Source organism: Thalassophryne amazonica, chromosome 17 (genome assembly GCF_902500255.1).
Source record: "Thalassophryne amazonica chromosome 17, fThaAma1.1, whole genome shotgun sequence".
NCBI lineage: Eukaryota > Metazoa > Chordata > Actinopteri > Batrachoidiformes > Batrachoididae > Thalassophryne > Thalassophryne amazonica.
The window spans coordinates 26,382,432-26,398,122 of NC_047119.1; the positions used below are offsets into that span (position 1 = coordinate 26,382,432).

Genomic DNA, 15,691 nt, shown 5'->3' on the forward strand with positions numbered 1-15,691 from the left:
AAGTAAAACCAGCAAAAAGGTTCAATTTATATATATAAAATTAAATATGACATTTTTCCTCACGTATTGCAAAAACTGTATTTCAACACACACACACACACACACACACACACACACACACACATATATATATATATATATATATATATATATATATATATATATATATATATATATATATATATGTGTGTGTGTGTGTGTGTGTTGAAATACAGTTTTGCTTTATGTGAGGAAAAATGTCATCTTTAATTTATTTTCAAATAAAACAGCACAGTGTTTTGGTATAAAAATGTTTTTATCTTGTCTTCATTCGTGAAACAAAAACTTAGAAAAATATTTATTCATTGGATAATGCTTAAATAACTGCCAGACAAGTGTTTCATTTTCATCTGTAACTTGAATTTGTGTATAAAATTGTATACAGTATAAAATTATTGATGGACGCTTTGTGGAATTCAGTTCTGTGTAGCTCACAAGCGCCCCCTACAGCGAGATTTACCGGCAGACACCAAACTGATGACGTGGTTCGGTGGGTTAACCCGAGTAGCAGCAGCAGGATGGCCGACCAGAGCAGGCAAATAAAACTCGCTGCAGCTAAGAAGAAGGTAAAGTATTTTACAAAAGTCTCGATAAGAGTACAGCAGTTATTTGTCCTGTATTTTATTTCATTTTATTGTTAATATTACGATTTATTACTGAAGAGGGTGTTGTCAGTACACGTCGTCCGACCTCTGCTCTGTCCCCTGCCGAGGAACTCCTGCTTCTCTCGGTTACAAATGCTTGCGAGAGGCCGGGGCTTATTCTGGGCCTTTACTAATAGCATTAACTTTTTCCCATATTGTTATTAGTGCTGTGAGTTTGTAGAGGTATTTATAGCTTCCGGTGTTCCTTAGTTAATTAGGACTTAAATTACCTCCAGTTGTCCGAAGATTCCATGTGTCTTAAGGTGGATGCCTTTATTAGCTCATCTTAACCTGCTAACGAAGCCAAGTTAACGTTAGCAAACAAGCTAACCAATGGTCGGGTGACTATTTGGTCTGTGTAAAGAATACAGTGCAAGAGATTTCGTACTTCTTTCCAGGACGCGTCAGTTATGTTAGAACATACCCAGCGTACAGTAGTCAGAGTAAACGCAGATTTAGTGTTGTTAGCACAGTTACCTGGATAATGTGACAGGGACTGTTTTGACAGCTGACACCCCTCGTCCCTCCTGTCCTGTGGGCCTCAGACAGCTGGATCTGTTGTTGAGTCAGTTTTAACGTTGGTTTTAGGAGATTACTCCGTAATATTTCTTGCTGCACCACAGTTTTGTTGGATGAGTTGTCATTTTGATATCATTTATGATTCAAGCAGCATATGTTGGAATCAACATGCACAGTGTCGTGCAGAATTCTACTATCCTCATGTAGCTGGGTGTACGAGGCTTGGCACATTTTGTGTGTTGGCAGTTTGATGGGTTTTGTTGTAGTAATTAAAAATTGTTTTCATCCTGTTTTCCATCAGAAATGTTCCACTGGTACTCCTCAGAAACTCAGATTTGATGCTTTAATTTTTGAGAAATATTAGACCTAAAACATGGACAGGACAAATTTTGACCATAAAAGCTTAAGAAATTTCTTGATGTAAACATTGCCTAAATTCTGTATAAAACATTAAGAAATGTTGGAAATTATTGTTGCAGTTTTCCATAATTTCAAAATGTTTGCAGTCAAAATTTTGGTTCCATATGTAACTATTGGTGTACACATCTGTTACATGTGGAACTGATTAATTTTTTTTTTAAAGCCTTGTTTTGCAGCATTCCTCCATCTGTAGAATGGCCATAATGTAAGTGTACTGGGGACATTTCATCAGAAGTCAACCAAGGAATGTAATTGACTCAAAGGCTATAAAATTTGTATATTCTGAATTGTTGACCCGTATGTCACATTTTATGTGCCCACTTTCAGTGAATGAGCCATTTAGTTTGAAATTGTTTAAATAGAAAATTTTTCTGCCTTTTTCTTTTTTTATATATAATCAATAAGCAAAATTATAGTTATGCTAGAAAGTCAGCGGCCATGCATTCTGATCAGTTCGACACCGGGCTCTTGAATAATCTGCATTGTATAGTAGATTGGAGCAGTCTATCCTTACTTAATCCATCCATTTTCTATACCCATTTACTCCAGTTAACCCTCTGGGGCCGACGCCGTTGTATACGATGGCTAAGACCAAGCTTTACTAAATTATAAATAACTTTTTAATGATATGAGATAGAAACTTCCTTTTTTTTTTTGCTGAAAAGTTAACTCCGCAGACTTTCGAGCCAGCCATCAGCCATCTTTGTACTCCTCATAGAAGCTGTGTGATGACGTGCGCAATGTGAGTGTCCAGTCAGAATTGGTACACCGTCACATGGTTTTACAAAATCCAATCGGCAGATTTACCTCACGTGAAAAGCCAAAGATCGTTTTCAGTAATGATATGTTACTAGTTGGCCCGTTTGAATAGCCACCTGGGTGCGCCAGTACTATTAGTACATACTCAGTGCGCCCTGCGCCATTACGCACAGCAATCAGTGAAAGCAGACGGAGAGCCTCTGATGACAATCTCATGTGAAAGCTGCTTTAGGAGCAGCACAGAACAGTCCAAAACAGAGTAGAAGTTTGTGTTGTAACCTTTGTGTAATAGCAGACAGAAATTGCTTTGATATGAAGACAAAATAAAAAACCTGCATAGACCATTTTGTATATATTGTTCAAAATGTACATTTTTGCTTATTGTTTTAACCTTTTTGTTGTACAGTCTTTCGCACAAGACCTCAAATTACCTTTATAAAGTGTCAAAACAGTTGTTTATTATAGTTTGCTGTGTGTTTTGAATAAATGTGTGTGGAAACTTATTTTCCGCTTTTTTCTTTCTTTTGTTTGTAAACCGTTATTACACTTATAAAACACAACAAAAGCATATATATTCTGAAAGCACAGGTTGTCCTGAAAAAAAGAGACATAAAACTTTATTGTGGGATGCAGGGAGAGCTGTTAACAGCAATAATAAAACATTTATGCCAGGCGAGTGAACTGTCAAAAAAAATGCCCTTAGACCCCAGAGGGTTAAGGGTCGGGGGTGGGGGGGCTGGAGCCTATCCCATCAGTGATGGGGTGTGAGGCAGGGTACTCCCTGGACAGGATGCCAGTCTATCACAGGGCCACATATAGACTGGCAAACACATTCACACCTACGGTCAATTGAAAGTTTTCAGTTCACCTAATGTACATGTCTTTGGATGTGGGAGGAAGCTGGAGCACCCGGAGAGAACCCAGGCAAACATGAGGAGAACATGCAAACTAAACACAGAACATGCTAATCACTTCAATTTTCTTAACTTCATAAGACTTTCCATTGGTGAAAAGCGATTGAATCTGAGCAGTGTCACTGTTGGGATAGAAGTTGTGAGTTGGCGGGGGACGTTCAAACCAGAGGTGGGACAAAGTCACCATTAAGTCACTCTCAAGTCATGAATTGGCAAGTTTCAAGTCATAATGACCACCAATTGTTTGCAAGCTGTCTTGAGACTTGACTTGGGACTTGCAGATTGATGACTTGAGAGGGACTTCGTCCCACCTCTGGTTCAAACAACAACTGTGACTTCTGTCTGAAATATTGTGCTTAGCGAGAAGTTGTTGTTGCACCCCTGCTCACTCGTTCATTTCTTATTTCCATCTATTGCTTTTCAGCTGAAGGAGTTTCAGCAGAAGAGCTCCCCTGTTGTTGGAGGAGGAGAAAAGGGGGGAGGAGTTGCAGTAGCCAAGAAAAAGAGGAAGGTGAAGGGGCTAAGCCAACTCGATGCACCCACCACAGACAGAAACTCCCCAGATGATGTAAGTCAGTTTGTTTGGTTGTCTGCATTTTTCTGTTGCTAATCTTCTAATCTGTCTTGGTGCTTATCATTATTTGTGCTTGTCTTGTAATGCAAAGTTACAGTTTGGTTTGCACATGTTAGCTTTTGCCAGAAATGAAATTAATTTCCCATTTCTTTTTCCACAACAACTCTTACAAAGTCTTTTACGTCACTGTTACAGGAGCTTGTAATCAGTAGACGACAACATTATGTTCTGTTTTAAACCTGCATATGTTGTACGGTCTGTATCAATGTAATAACAGTTTTTAGTGGATGGTAATACATACTTGATAATGCACATCCAGGCTCTTGATGTTCTTATTTGTTTCCTTCAGAAAAGGCTTAGCTTATTTGACTCTTGACTACAAAATGCATTAGCAGTTATGAATGCCAGTTACTATGAAGTTGCAAAATGTTTGCTTTTGTAATTAAACATGTACACTACCAGTACTGGAGTTAAATCATGTCTACTAAATATTAGAGTCTGAATAGTATCTGATTAATATAATGACATAACATCGATCATGAGAGGAGTGATTTGTTACTAAGTACTGCATAATATAGTACTGTTTTGTGTGTGTTATTTAATACCAACTGGAAGTACAGCTCTATACCTGTATACACAGGCATTTATTTGCTCCATTGTTTTGTCACAGGAATTCAGTTCACCTTCTTGGGCAGTCCCCTGAAGGCATGCTGTTTGGTTATAGCATGTTACCTTCAAACTCTAGGGGGCTGATTTTTCAAGGCTGTTCTCCATAAACTCACAAACATCAGTGAGACCTTTTTCTAAACATCACTATAATCTGAAAATGGGCAAGGACCAGTAGGTCATTTGAACAGTTGTAGGTGGTGCGGGTTATCCTGCATTGCTTAAGACTCCCAAGCTTGAGCAGTAATATGGCATCATCTGTTTGTTATTAGGAGACGTTGTCTGAAATGACTTGATGAGTGTGCACCAGTTCGTGGACAAATTCTTATTTCTAACTTGTTTAGACTGAAGATGTGAAGCAGCCATTCCCAAAAGACATTTGGAAAAGTAGCACCAACAAATGATTCTGGCCTTATTTTATCTCCTTTTTCTTGTCCTTCATATTCATAAGTTTTTGTTTCTGTAGCAATTGCCTCTTTGTCTATTTCTCCACCACTCTGTCGGTCTGCATTTTTCCTTTAATATCTCCTTCACTCCTCACCCTTATCTCTTCTTTTCCTGTAGTTTGACAGTATTCTGAAAGCACTTAGTCAAAGCAATGGAGTAGTACTTCCTCCTTACTGCAACAGTCAGGTGAGCTTCTCTCTTTCCTTTTTGTTTTTGCCTGTTTTTTTTCCTGTCGTCTTCCATCTTTCCATCTCAGATAACATCTTCTGCTCCTCATTTATATTGTTTACCCCCTATTTTTATGTACCTCTTCTTCTTTCCTTACACCCTGTGCATTTATTTGTTCTGTCAAGTAGACTCTCAAGCATGGGTGGAGTTGGAGTGCAAATGTTTGCATGGATACTATGCTTTAAACTGTGTTTCCGCAAGCACAAGTGTTCCGTTTTTGTTGCAGAAATACATTTTGAGTGGTGTTTGCAGAAGGGCTAGCATAAGCCTCAATAGTTAAATGACAGTGACATCTCCTTGACTGATGATGATGATGACTGTGTGTGTGTGTGCGCTTTACCACTGCAGCTGTGTAATCATTGCTGTGTTCTGTTCCCTATATTAACAGTTTAATGCTTAGACATTAAAAAATGTAGACAAATTTAGTCTTTCCCAGCCAGCTTGCGCAGACAGTAACCTAAAAACAATAAATGCCATCGTCTGGTAACTCGCCACATTAAAAAGGACACATAATGAGGATAAACTGATTAGTTAATGGTAGGGATATCCCATTCAAGTCACAGTCACCCTTTCCTGATCCAGAGTCATTTAATATTGTCTGCTAAAACAGCGTCCTGATCCAGTACTTGTATTTTCCTAGATAAACACTAGGATTGCCAAGGCCACACTGCAAGCACATTAAAGTCAATCCAGTCTATATAGTTGAAAACTGAATAGCTTAAAACAAAGTGAACAAACCAATTCCCCACCCATGGCTATTATCAGTTCAACTTAGCGCAGTATTGTAATAGTAAAACTTAAACACTCAGAGTAATATTGATTGAACAATGTGGATCAAAGACTAATGACGGTGTTTTTATTATTATTATTATTTTTTTTTGTTATTATAATACAAACAAATACCTTCAAAAGTGGACCTCCCAAGCCACAGCCATGCACAGTGCCTGTTAGCAGGAGGGAAACACTGAGTTGAGGGAAAAACTTGCATATTCATGTGGAAAGTACTACTTGATTGGCCCATCAGAAGCATATCATACTTGCTGTAAGGTCTTATTTCAAGTGTATGTATATGAAGTAACAGAACAAGTTTACTCATTCATTGTCCAAATATTTAGCATATGTACAACATGGTATAAGTTATTTGTGTTGTTTCCGCTGCCAACATTTAGAGGAGGATACTATAATTTCTGGAGTGTAAGTCACACCTGTCAAAAAATGTCTTTTTTCTGTATTATCAACTCTTAAATGTATGAAAATTCAGTAAGGTATATCTTCTATTATACATTCCAAATCTAAGGTGGAACTCTACTAGTGTATACTAAGGTACTCCTAAATTAAAAAAAAAAAAAAACACCAAAGAAGAAGGGACAGAACACCACCTAGGTGCCTGGTCTTGAGAACCAGGGATTGTAAGTTTAACAGCTTTTTTTTATCCCCTGTGAACTGTCCCTACTCACCCAAGCTGCTCAAGAATATGGACAGCACATATCAGTCAATTAACATTTATTTATAGAGGGCATTACAGCACCAACTGGTGTCCAAAGCGCTTAAATTAAAAACACAAATTCACAAAAATGAAACACGCATACAATAAAATTTTAAAACAGCATGTAAAAACAGAACATGTCACCTCGCCACTAGGTGTTAAAAGCCAGTTTAAAATAAATAAGTCTTTAACTTAGATTTAAAAAGTGCTAGGTCAGGAATAGTATGTAATTCAAGAGGTAGCTTGTTCCACAGTCTGGGGCCAGCTATCACAAAAGCATGATCATTTGTATCTTGACCTCAGAACATCTAAGTAAAGCTGGCCAGACACCCGTAATATCCTACTGTAAGTGCGCAAAGTTAAAATTTCAGACAAGTAGGGAGATGCAAGGCCATAAATAGCTTTAAAAACAAACATTAAAATCAATTCTAAAACAAACTGGAAGCCAGTGGAGTGAGTACAGGACAGGCACAATATGCTCACATCTAAAAGTGTTTGTTAAAAGATGAGCAACACCATTCTGCACCAATTGGAGATGTGCAAGAGAAGACTGATTAATGCCAGAATAAAGTGCATACAACAATCAAGTCTGGAGCTAATGAAAGCATGAATGGCCGTCTCAAGATCATGTCTACAGAGGAAGTGCTTTATTTTAGCCAAAAGACGAAGCTGGAAAAAAACTTGCTTTGACAACAGAGTTTATCTGTTGATCGAACCTCAAACAACTGTCAAATATCACTCCCAAATTCTTCACAGCTGGTTTTACAACCCCTGGCAAAAATTATGGAATCACCGGCCTTGGAGGATGTTCATTCAGTTGTTTAATTTTGTAGAAAAAAAGCAGATCACAGACATGACACAAAACTAAAGTCATTTCAAATGGCAACTTTCTGGCTTTAAGAAACACTATAAGAAATCAAGAAAAAAAGATTGTGGCACTCAGTAACGGTTACTTTTTTAGACCAAGCAGAGGAAAAAAATATGGAATCACTCAATTCTGAGGAAAAAATTATGGAATCACCCTGTAAATTTTCATCCCCCAAACTAACACCTGCATCAAATCAGATCTGCTCGTTGACATTGACCCTATGCCATGACATTGACCCTATGTGTCTTTTTGCAAGGAATGTTTTTGCAGTTTTTGCTCTATGGCAAGATGCATTATCATCTTGAAAAATGATTTCATCATCCCCAAACATCCTTTCAATTGTCCAAAATATCAACGTAAACTTGTGCATTTATTGATGATGTAATGACAGCCATCTCCCCAGTGCCTTTACCTGACATGCAGCCCCATATCATCAATGACTGTGGAAATTTACATGTTCTCTTCAGGCAGTCATTATAAATCTCATTGGAACGGCACCAAACAAAAGTTCCAGCATCATCACCTTGCCCAATGCAGATTCGAGATTCATCACTGAATATGACTTTCATCCAGTCATCCACAGTCCACGATGGCTTTTCCTTAGCCCATTGTAACCTTGTTTTTTTCTGTTTAGGTGTTAATGATGGCTTTCATTTAGCTTTTCTGTATGTAAATCCCATTTCCTTTAGGCGGTTTCTTACAGTTCGGTCACAGACGTTGACTCCAGTTTCCTCCCATTCGTTCCTCAATTGTTTTGTTGTACATTTTTCGATTTTTGAGACATATTGCTTTAAGTTTTCTGTCTTGACGCTTTGATGTCTTCCTTGGTCTACCAGTATGTTTGCCTTTAACAACCTTCCCATGTTGTTTGTATTTGGTCCAGAGTTTAGACACAGCTGACTGTGAATAACCAACATCTTTTGCAACATTACATGATGATTTACTCTCTTTTAAGAGTTTGATAATCCTCTCCTTTGTTTCAATTGACATCTCTCGTGTTGGAGCCATGATTCATGTCAGTCCACTTGGTGCAACAGCTCTCCAAGGTGTGTTCACTCCTTTTTAGATGCAGACTAATGAGCAGATCTGATATGATGCAGGTGTTAGTTTTGGGGATGAAAATTTACAGGGTGATTCCATAATTTTTGCCAGGGGTTGTACATAATTAGCCAGAGCACCAAAATTTGGTGTTACCACATTTGGTATGCCAGTGTGCTCAAACACCATGATCTCAGTTTTACCATCATTCAGGTAAAGGACGTTTTGGGACAGCCACTGCTTTACATCACAAATACAATTAAATAATGATGACAAAGCATCACTCCCATTAGTCCTCATAGGCAGATAGATTTGCAGATCAGCAGCATAGCAATGAAAGAACAGGTTGTATAACAGGGGTTATAATTGACCCCAATGGCAGAATGTATAAAGAAAATAGAATAGGCCCAAGAACAGAACCCTGCGGCACTCCATAACACAGAGGAGCAGTTGATGAGGAGAGGTCCCCAGTCATAACAGAAAAGCTCCTTTGAGCCAAATATGATCTAAACCACTTAAGTGTAGTACTCTAAATGCCAATAAAATGTTCTAACAAGGAAACAAGTACTGTGTGATCCACAGTATCAAAGGCTGCTGTGAGGTCCAACAGAACCAGCACAGCAGGATTCCCTGCATCCACTGACAAAGTGATGTCATTATGAACTTTTAAAAAGTGCAGACTCAGTGCTGTGTTGTGATCTAAACCCGGATTGGAATTTTTCAAGGATGTGATTGTCTTCTAAAAATGACTGTAACTGTATAAACACAACCTTTTCTAAAACCTTAGACAGAAATGGCAGATGAGACACAGGTCTAAAATTGGATAAAACTGACGAGTCCAGGTGAGGTTTTTTAAGAAGGGTCAAACCACAGCATGTTTAAAAGCATCTGGAACAGACCCTGAGCTAAGACAAGCATTGATAAAAGTTAGGAGACCCGCCCCAACAGTATTAAAAACCTCCAGCACCTTAGCTGGAACAACAACTAAAGGACAACTTGTAGGTTTTATGTGTTTCACAACTTCACCAAGGGATGCAAAAGAAATGGGCTGAAACTGCTCAAGCACAGCAGAATGTGCACTAGTAGCAGACAACTCAACATTGCAGTTCTGGTCAGTGTTCTGTCTGATGAAACTTTGCCAATAAAAACTGAAGAAACTCCTCACAAGTTGTGGTTGTAGCATCCATCAAAACAGAGGTGCATGGTTTCACAGCTGAGTTTATAGTCTATAATAACACACTGGGACAATGACATTTGCTAGAAATAATATGACACAGATATTGTGCTTCTGCCTCCTTCACAGCCTTCTGATAGTCAGTTAGACTGTCCCTCAGAATGCCCAGAGACACCTGTAGTTTGTCCTTTCTCCATCTTCTCTCCGCCTTGTCTGCTGCGTTGCCTGAGGTCACGGGTCATGGCATTTAACCAGGGGTCGGATTTTGATTTCTTGGATTTATAAGTGACATTTACACAAACAGGGCAGTAAATAACATATACAAGAAATATAATAGCTACATAATATTATAGGTGTTAGTACCTGAAACTTAAGTGTTCCTACAGAAAAAGATTGAAATATTCATCTACCTAGTCTGTAAACTTGTAAAACAAAGTTATAGCTAGTAGGCTAAGATGTAAATCTGGTTGTTGTTATAGAAACAAAAGCTATGATACAATATGTGTTAGGTTCCTATCTAAAGTTCACCCTGCTAGCTAAGTTATAGATAGTTACTATAGAAAGACAAATTCTGTTCTCTCTGTATTACGAATTGTGTGCATTGTTGTAGTGTACTTTTATTATTGGTGTTTATTCTTTTATTGTTGGAGGGCATTTTAAGTGCTTTGATTCCTGGAAAAGTCCTCTCGAAATTGTTCTTGGTGGTGTTATGATTTTTATTATTATTTTTTTATTTTATTTTTATATAAGCCACACTTGAGTGTCGGTGTTTGGTGATGCTGATATCTTTGCAGGAGAACAAATGCGAAGTCTTTAAGGTCCTGGCGCTACCTATCTTAGAGTATGGTTGTGATACTTGGACACTAATCAGTGACCTAAGTTGACATCTAGATGTCTTTGATACAAGGTCTTTTTGGAGGATCCTTGAATGATGCTGGAATGACTGTATCAAATGAGCAATTAATAGGAGAGCAATATGGTTATTTTAGAGATGTTGAAATGGACCAGTTCTCTGCCTAGTTGGTTGCTATCCAGGATCCAAGGTGGTTCTATGGTTTCCTGATGTGGCAAAGTGCAGCATCAGCGCATGCTTCCAGTCTTGCTCTGATTTGAAGTAGATTTGAAGTTGCAGGACCTCCAAAACTACTGAGGGGGGGAGAACAACTTATACTCCAGAAAATACAATAATTATTTGATTGCTTCAGTCTGTTGACTTCCACTATTTCTCAAAAAGAGTTGCACAGATTTTGATGGTCCTTTCCTTTCCCTAAATATTGGTAGGATAGGTTGTTGGTTGATTACTGCCCTCTGCTGGTTAGCAAAATTATGGTTGGTAATCTATTCTGTGATGATGTAGTGTAGTGCACTTTTAAGGGCCCTTGTAGTTGGATGCTAGTTTAACACTTGTTTCTTTTGGAAAGGTTTGATATGATACATATAAATGACTTGAATGCATTTTGATCAGTAATCTATTCATGTGAACATACTGATTTTTAAGTGATCTTAGCATTAAACCATATTGTGCATTTTTGTGTGTGTGTGTGTCACCTCAGAGCTTTGCTGAAGTGGAGGCCATGGGGGTTACAATTCCCCTGTTGCTGGAGGAGCCAAAGGCCGAGTCTTGCCACGGCTCACCCGTGCTTAACCCCGCTAGCACTAGTAATGCTACTAACCCCGAGTCTGTCAGTCAGAACACTGAGCTGCAGGTGTGTTTTGACATTTCTGTTCTCTTTTTATTTATTTATTTATTTATTTTTGCTTCCTTATAGGCCTGTTATAATACCATGTCCACTTATGATACATAGACTCTCAAATTTTTTGCTAAGCTTTGTATTGATATTTGTCTTTCTTTACATGTTTGTGTACATAAGAATGTAACATAAGATGTAGCTACATGATGCCAGAATAAACAGCAGGGTTTTCTTTGATTTATTTATTTTTGTTGTTTGTTGATCATTTTGCTTTTGTTGCTTTTGTCCTCTCCGCACGTGCACACAAAATAATGGTGGGCCAGGTGAAGTGAAGATAACTTGGTACTCAAGGCTATTAAAAGTGCCTTAACACTTTTTGACATCAGTATAGCAACCAATAACTACTTTCTATGTAAATATCCATTGGATTAATGGCACCATGCACATACAATTATGCAACTCTCCCTCTGTGTTCTGAGTTTTTTCTTTACATTCTGTGCTTGTCCACTTGCACATGTTCATGATATTTCCACATGTGTATGTGAGTCCTGCCCTGTGCAATGGTTGTCTATGGCGTCAGATCGGTAGCAAAACCACTCTTGCATAAAACAAAAAAAAAAGTATTTTATTATTTCACACGTGTAGATATTAATGACGTGCGCACAAATTATCTCTGCCCACACACACACCCAGAGGAAACTGCTCCTCATGTGAGGAAAAAGGTGCTGTGAGCGAGGACCAGTGCACCCCCGCCCTATCGAAGTTGATTTCTGCTCGCGTGCACCGGATTATTGCTCTCTCACTCGAAACTTGGGGGAGGGTTTTGGCGCTCTGGGGGAGCGAACAAGGGATTGGTACTAGCTCTGCTGTGATTGGTTGTTTCTGAAGAGCAAGGTTTGATTGACAGCCCTCCTCTCTGACACAGAAGTCAGTCTGCTAAAACGAAGAAGACAATGGCATTAACCGATTATCGCCTTTTTTCTGCTTAAAACGACACTAGTCGTTATCTAACTGAAGCTTCTATACAAAAATTATTTCCACATAAATTCAGCATTATTTAATAATAAATTACGGAAAGTCCTAAAAATCACCTGAGATTAATGAAACCCAGCACGTCTGAGTCTGACACTCTTCACCCAAACTGATCAAAGGGAATAATGTGATTATTAACCATCAGAAATCAACTTCGAGAGGGCGGCGGCACACTGGTCCTCACTCGCAGAACCTTTTTCCTTGCTCGAGGAGCAGTTTCTTCTGAGTGCACCTGCGCAGTTAATACCGACGCGTGTGAAATAATATAATATGCCCAAACACATTTTTTACATGAGTGGTTTTGGCACCGATATGATTTCATAGTTGTCTTTTCCCATATTTATAAGGGAGCAGTACTCACTACTCACCACATAGCTATAAAATGATAGTTGGTATTTAAAGGTTAAAAATTCCTGTGGTTGAACTAAAACACACATACGGTATTTACTCTGATAAACACTCACTCTCTAATAAAAGCTCCCACCACCCTTGATTTTATTTATTTATTTACTTTTTCACATTGCATGTAGTGAAATTGGGAATTCCTGGGAGAACAGAGGAAAATGAAATAGTCTTACCTCATTTCTACAAAATCTCATCAAGTTTGTTCTGGTTTCCATGTTGCTTATGCAGCCGCAGTGCCTTGTATTTCAGGCTCTTCCCTGTCACCCGCAGTCGTTTTGTTGTTTTGGCCTGGGTTGCAAGCTTATCCTTGTTCCTACACCACTCCTGGACACGTTTCCTATCAACTAGGAAAATCAGAGCGCCATGGTGCCTTCTATCTCAACTTTTGGCTTGAATGCTACCAAGTAAAAATGTTTGAATGGAGCCATTTTATGTATTTGTGTAGCAAATACTGCATGCAGAAAAACAACGTTGGTGTCAGGTCTGCACTACTTCTCTTGCATGCAGTACACATGTATGTACATACGTACCATAAAATTGTGCTGTGTACAGCATGCATGCACGTATACATAAACGATCGTGAGTATACACCCCCCCCCCCCCCCCCCCATGAAAATGTCATGCCCCCAGGGTGTTTATTACAGTAAATATGGTCCATCTTGTTTTTTCCTCATAGAGAACAGTTAGACGTGTTAAAAGCCTCCAACTGCTGTTCCTTCTGCTCAGTGTGCGGGAGAGAGGTTTGATGAGTGGCTGAGCATGGAAGTTTTGCTTACATCCTGAAATGTAACACTACAATGATGATGTCTAATCACAGGAGGAATAAAACTCATAGTACATTTGAGTGTATCTCCTTTGAGAACTGCATAATTCCAGCCAGAATTTTTTGAAGAATGACTTCAGATGAACTTGTTTCAGTGCTGTAATCCACAGCTCTGGGGTGGGTTTTTGGTTTAAGTCAAATGAAAGAGGCCAGCCCATTAATGTGAATGAGCTATTGTGTCCACTGCCCATTTGTTTATTTGCCTTAAACTTAAAAAAAAAAAAAAAAAAAAAAAATCTACACTTAAAAAAAAATCCCCCCCCCCCCCCCCCCGTCCACATAAAAAAATCCAAGCAAACACACTGAGTGGTTAGTGCTTCGTTTGACCACTCAGTGTGTTTGCTTGGATTTTTTTACGTGGACGGGGGGGTCAGCTTCACAGAGCTTTAGCTGTGCAATTATATATTTTTTTTTTTTTCCAATTCCATTCTCTGAATATTAAGAATTAATAGATCATTGCTCTTTGAAAGGGTGTACTTACTAGTACTTGTGGCATAAATAGTCCTATAATAACTACTCGTATGATGTATTACATTTATTTCTGAGATGTCTCACAGAAACAGATATAATTTTGCTAGGCATATTTCCATAGGTTACTCACAAAGTATTTTAAAGCTGTAGCATTATATTGACATTTGCTGGATGATGCATTTTCATCAATATATGTAACAAACATCAGTGAACACGACAGCTGGCTGTGTCTTTAATGATGGTGTCGTGACATGGTGTTTGATTTCATAGCTTCCACTTGATCAAATGCAGCTGTGTGACCTTTTATTGTCTTTTCTCTCGTTTCTTTCTATATATTTTGATTTTTCTATCGCCAGGACTACATTGATGCCAATGGCAGTGAGAGTTTAAGGGAGGAAAACAGGTGAGTGACCTTAATCTTGAATACCAGTCACGTCTTCTTTATATGAAAATATGCACAAATTAAAAAGTCACATGGCTATTTGACCTGTTAAAATGTGCCAAAATATGGTTTTACAGACTGTTCATTTTTGTTAATGTTAATAATGTAATTAATGGTAGGCTGCAAATGTTGGCTGATCAGCTTCCTGACAGTGTATTTTTATTCATGTTGTGGTGAAATATTAACTGTGAGGATAGACGACAGATCAACTGACTTTGATACATGAGTACCGGTAGTTTGAAAATTTTCTGTAAATGCTGTTATTGTAGTTGTAAATAGTTTTATTTATGTTTCCTTCATTCAGTGTGTTTTCTATTACTTGTTTAGAGTTACAGATTTATTGCTCAATCTGATATTGTTCATATCCACTTTTGAGAAACTGCTTGTTAATATGTCTGCACATGAGGTATTTCTGCAACACTTTATTAATTTAAGGCATTTTATCATAAAGTCAGTGCATAAACAATACTGCTGTCGCTTTATTGGATTCTGTCCTGCTGTCATTATGTCCAGTAATGCATCATAGAGAGTTGTGTGTATGTGTTGTCCTGCAGACCACTTTCTTCCACAGAGAGTCTGCGGCAGCTCTCTGAGCAACTGAATGGTCTGGTCTCTGAGGTATATCACAGCCACAAGTACCATCTTTACTTTCTCACTCATTTATGCACATGGTTCTGTCATGAATTGTTTAGGGTTTGAACAAAGACACACTGCTAATGTAGACCACTTTTGAATGGGGCATGTCACGTCTATTTTAGGCAGGAATGCACTGGAAGGACTGTTCTCAGTTGTTCCTGAACATCTCAAGCACCATTACACCATCAGCTGTTGCAGCAGAATGTCAGACCTGGTTCAGTTTAGACAGTCAGCAAGCGATTGGAGCCACAGTTAACATTGAAAGACTGTGTATTGATGTGAAAATAAAATTAGTATATTGTTAATATGAATTGTCTATTTGTTTCTGGACTATTGGAGGTTAGTAAACATAATAGATTATTTAACGTTATATCAGGAAACTATGAATACTAGGTGATAGTCTTAATGGTGAATC

General features: G+C 38.3%; 1 protein-coding gene across 6 annotated transcripts in view; it reads left to right on the forward strand.

The window, feature by feature from the left end:
- Positions 1-475: 475 nt before the first annotated feature.
- The window catches only part of golga2 (golgin A2), a 34,557-nt gene continuing 19,341 nt past the window's right edge, over positions 476-15,691 (forward strand). For 3 of the 6 annotated variants that reach the window (XR_004565969.1, XR_004565970.1, XM_034192026.1), the window contains exons 1-6: positions 476-605; positions 3,720-3,863; positions 5,100-5,168; positions 11,330-11,482; positions 14,555-14,601; positions 15,195-15,258. Coding sequence is in view for 1 of the 6 variants with exons in the window: in XM_034192026.1 (XP_034047917.1) it covers positions 558-605; positions 3,720-3,863; positions 5,100-5,168; positions 11,330-11,482; positions 14,555-14,601; positions 15,195-15,258 (525 nt within the window). In the remaining 5 variants the exon portion in view is untranslated. The remainder of the gene's footprint in view (positions 606-3,719; positions 3,864-5,099; positions 5,169-11,329; positions 11,483-14,554; positions 14,602-15,194; positions 15,259-15,691) is intronic. The other 3 variants (XR_004565972.1, XR_004565971.1, XR_004565973.1) reach the window with 3 other exon arrangements.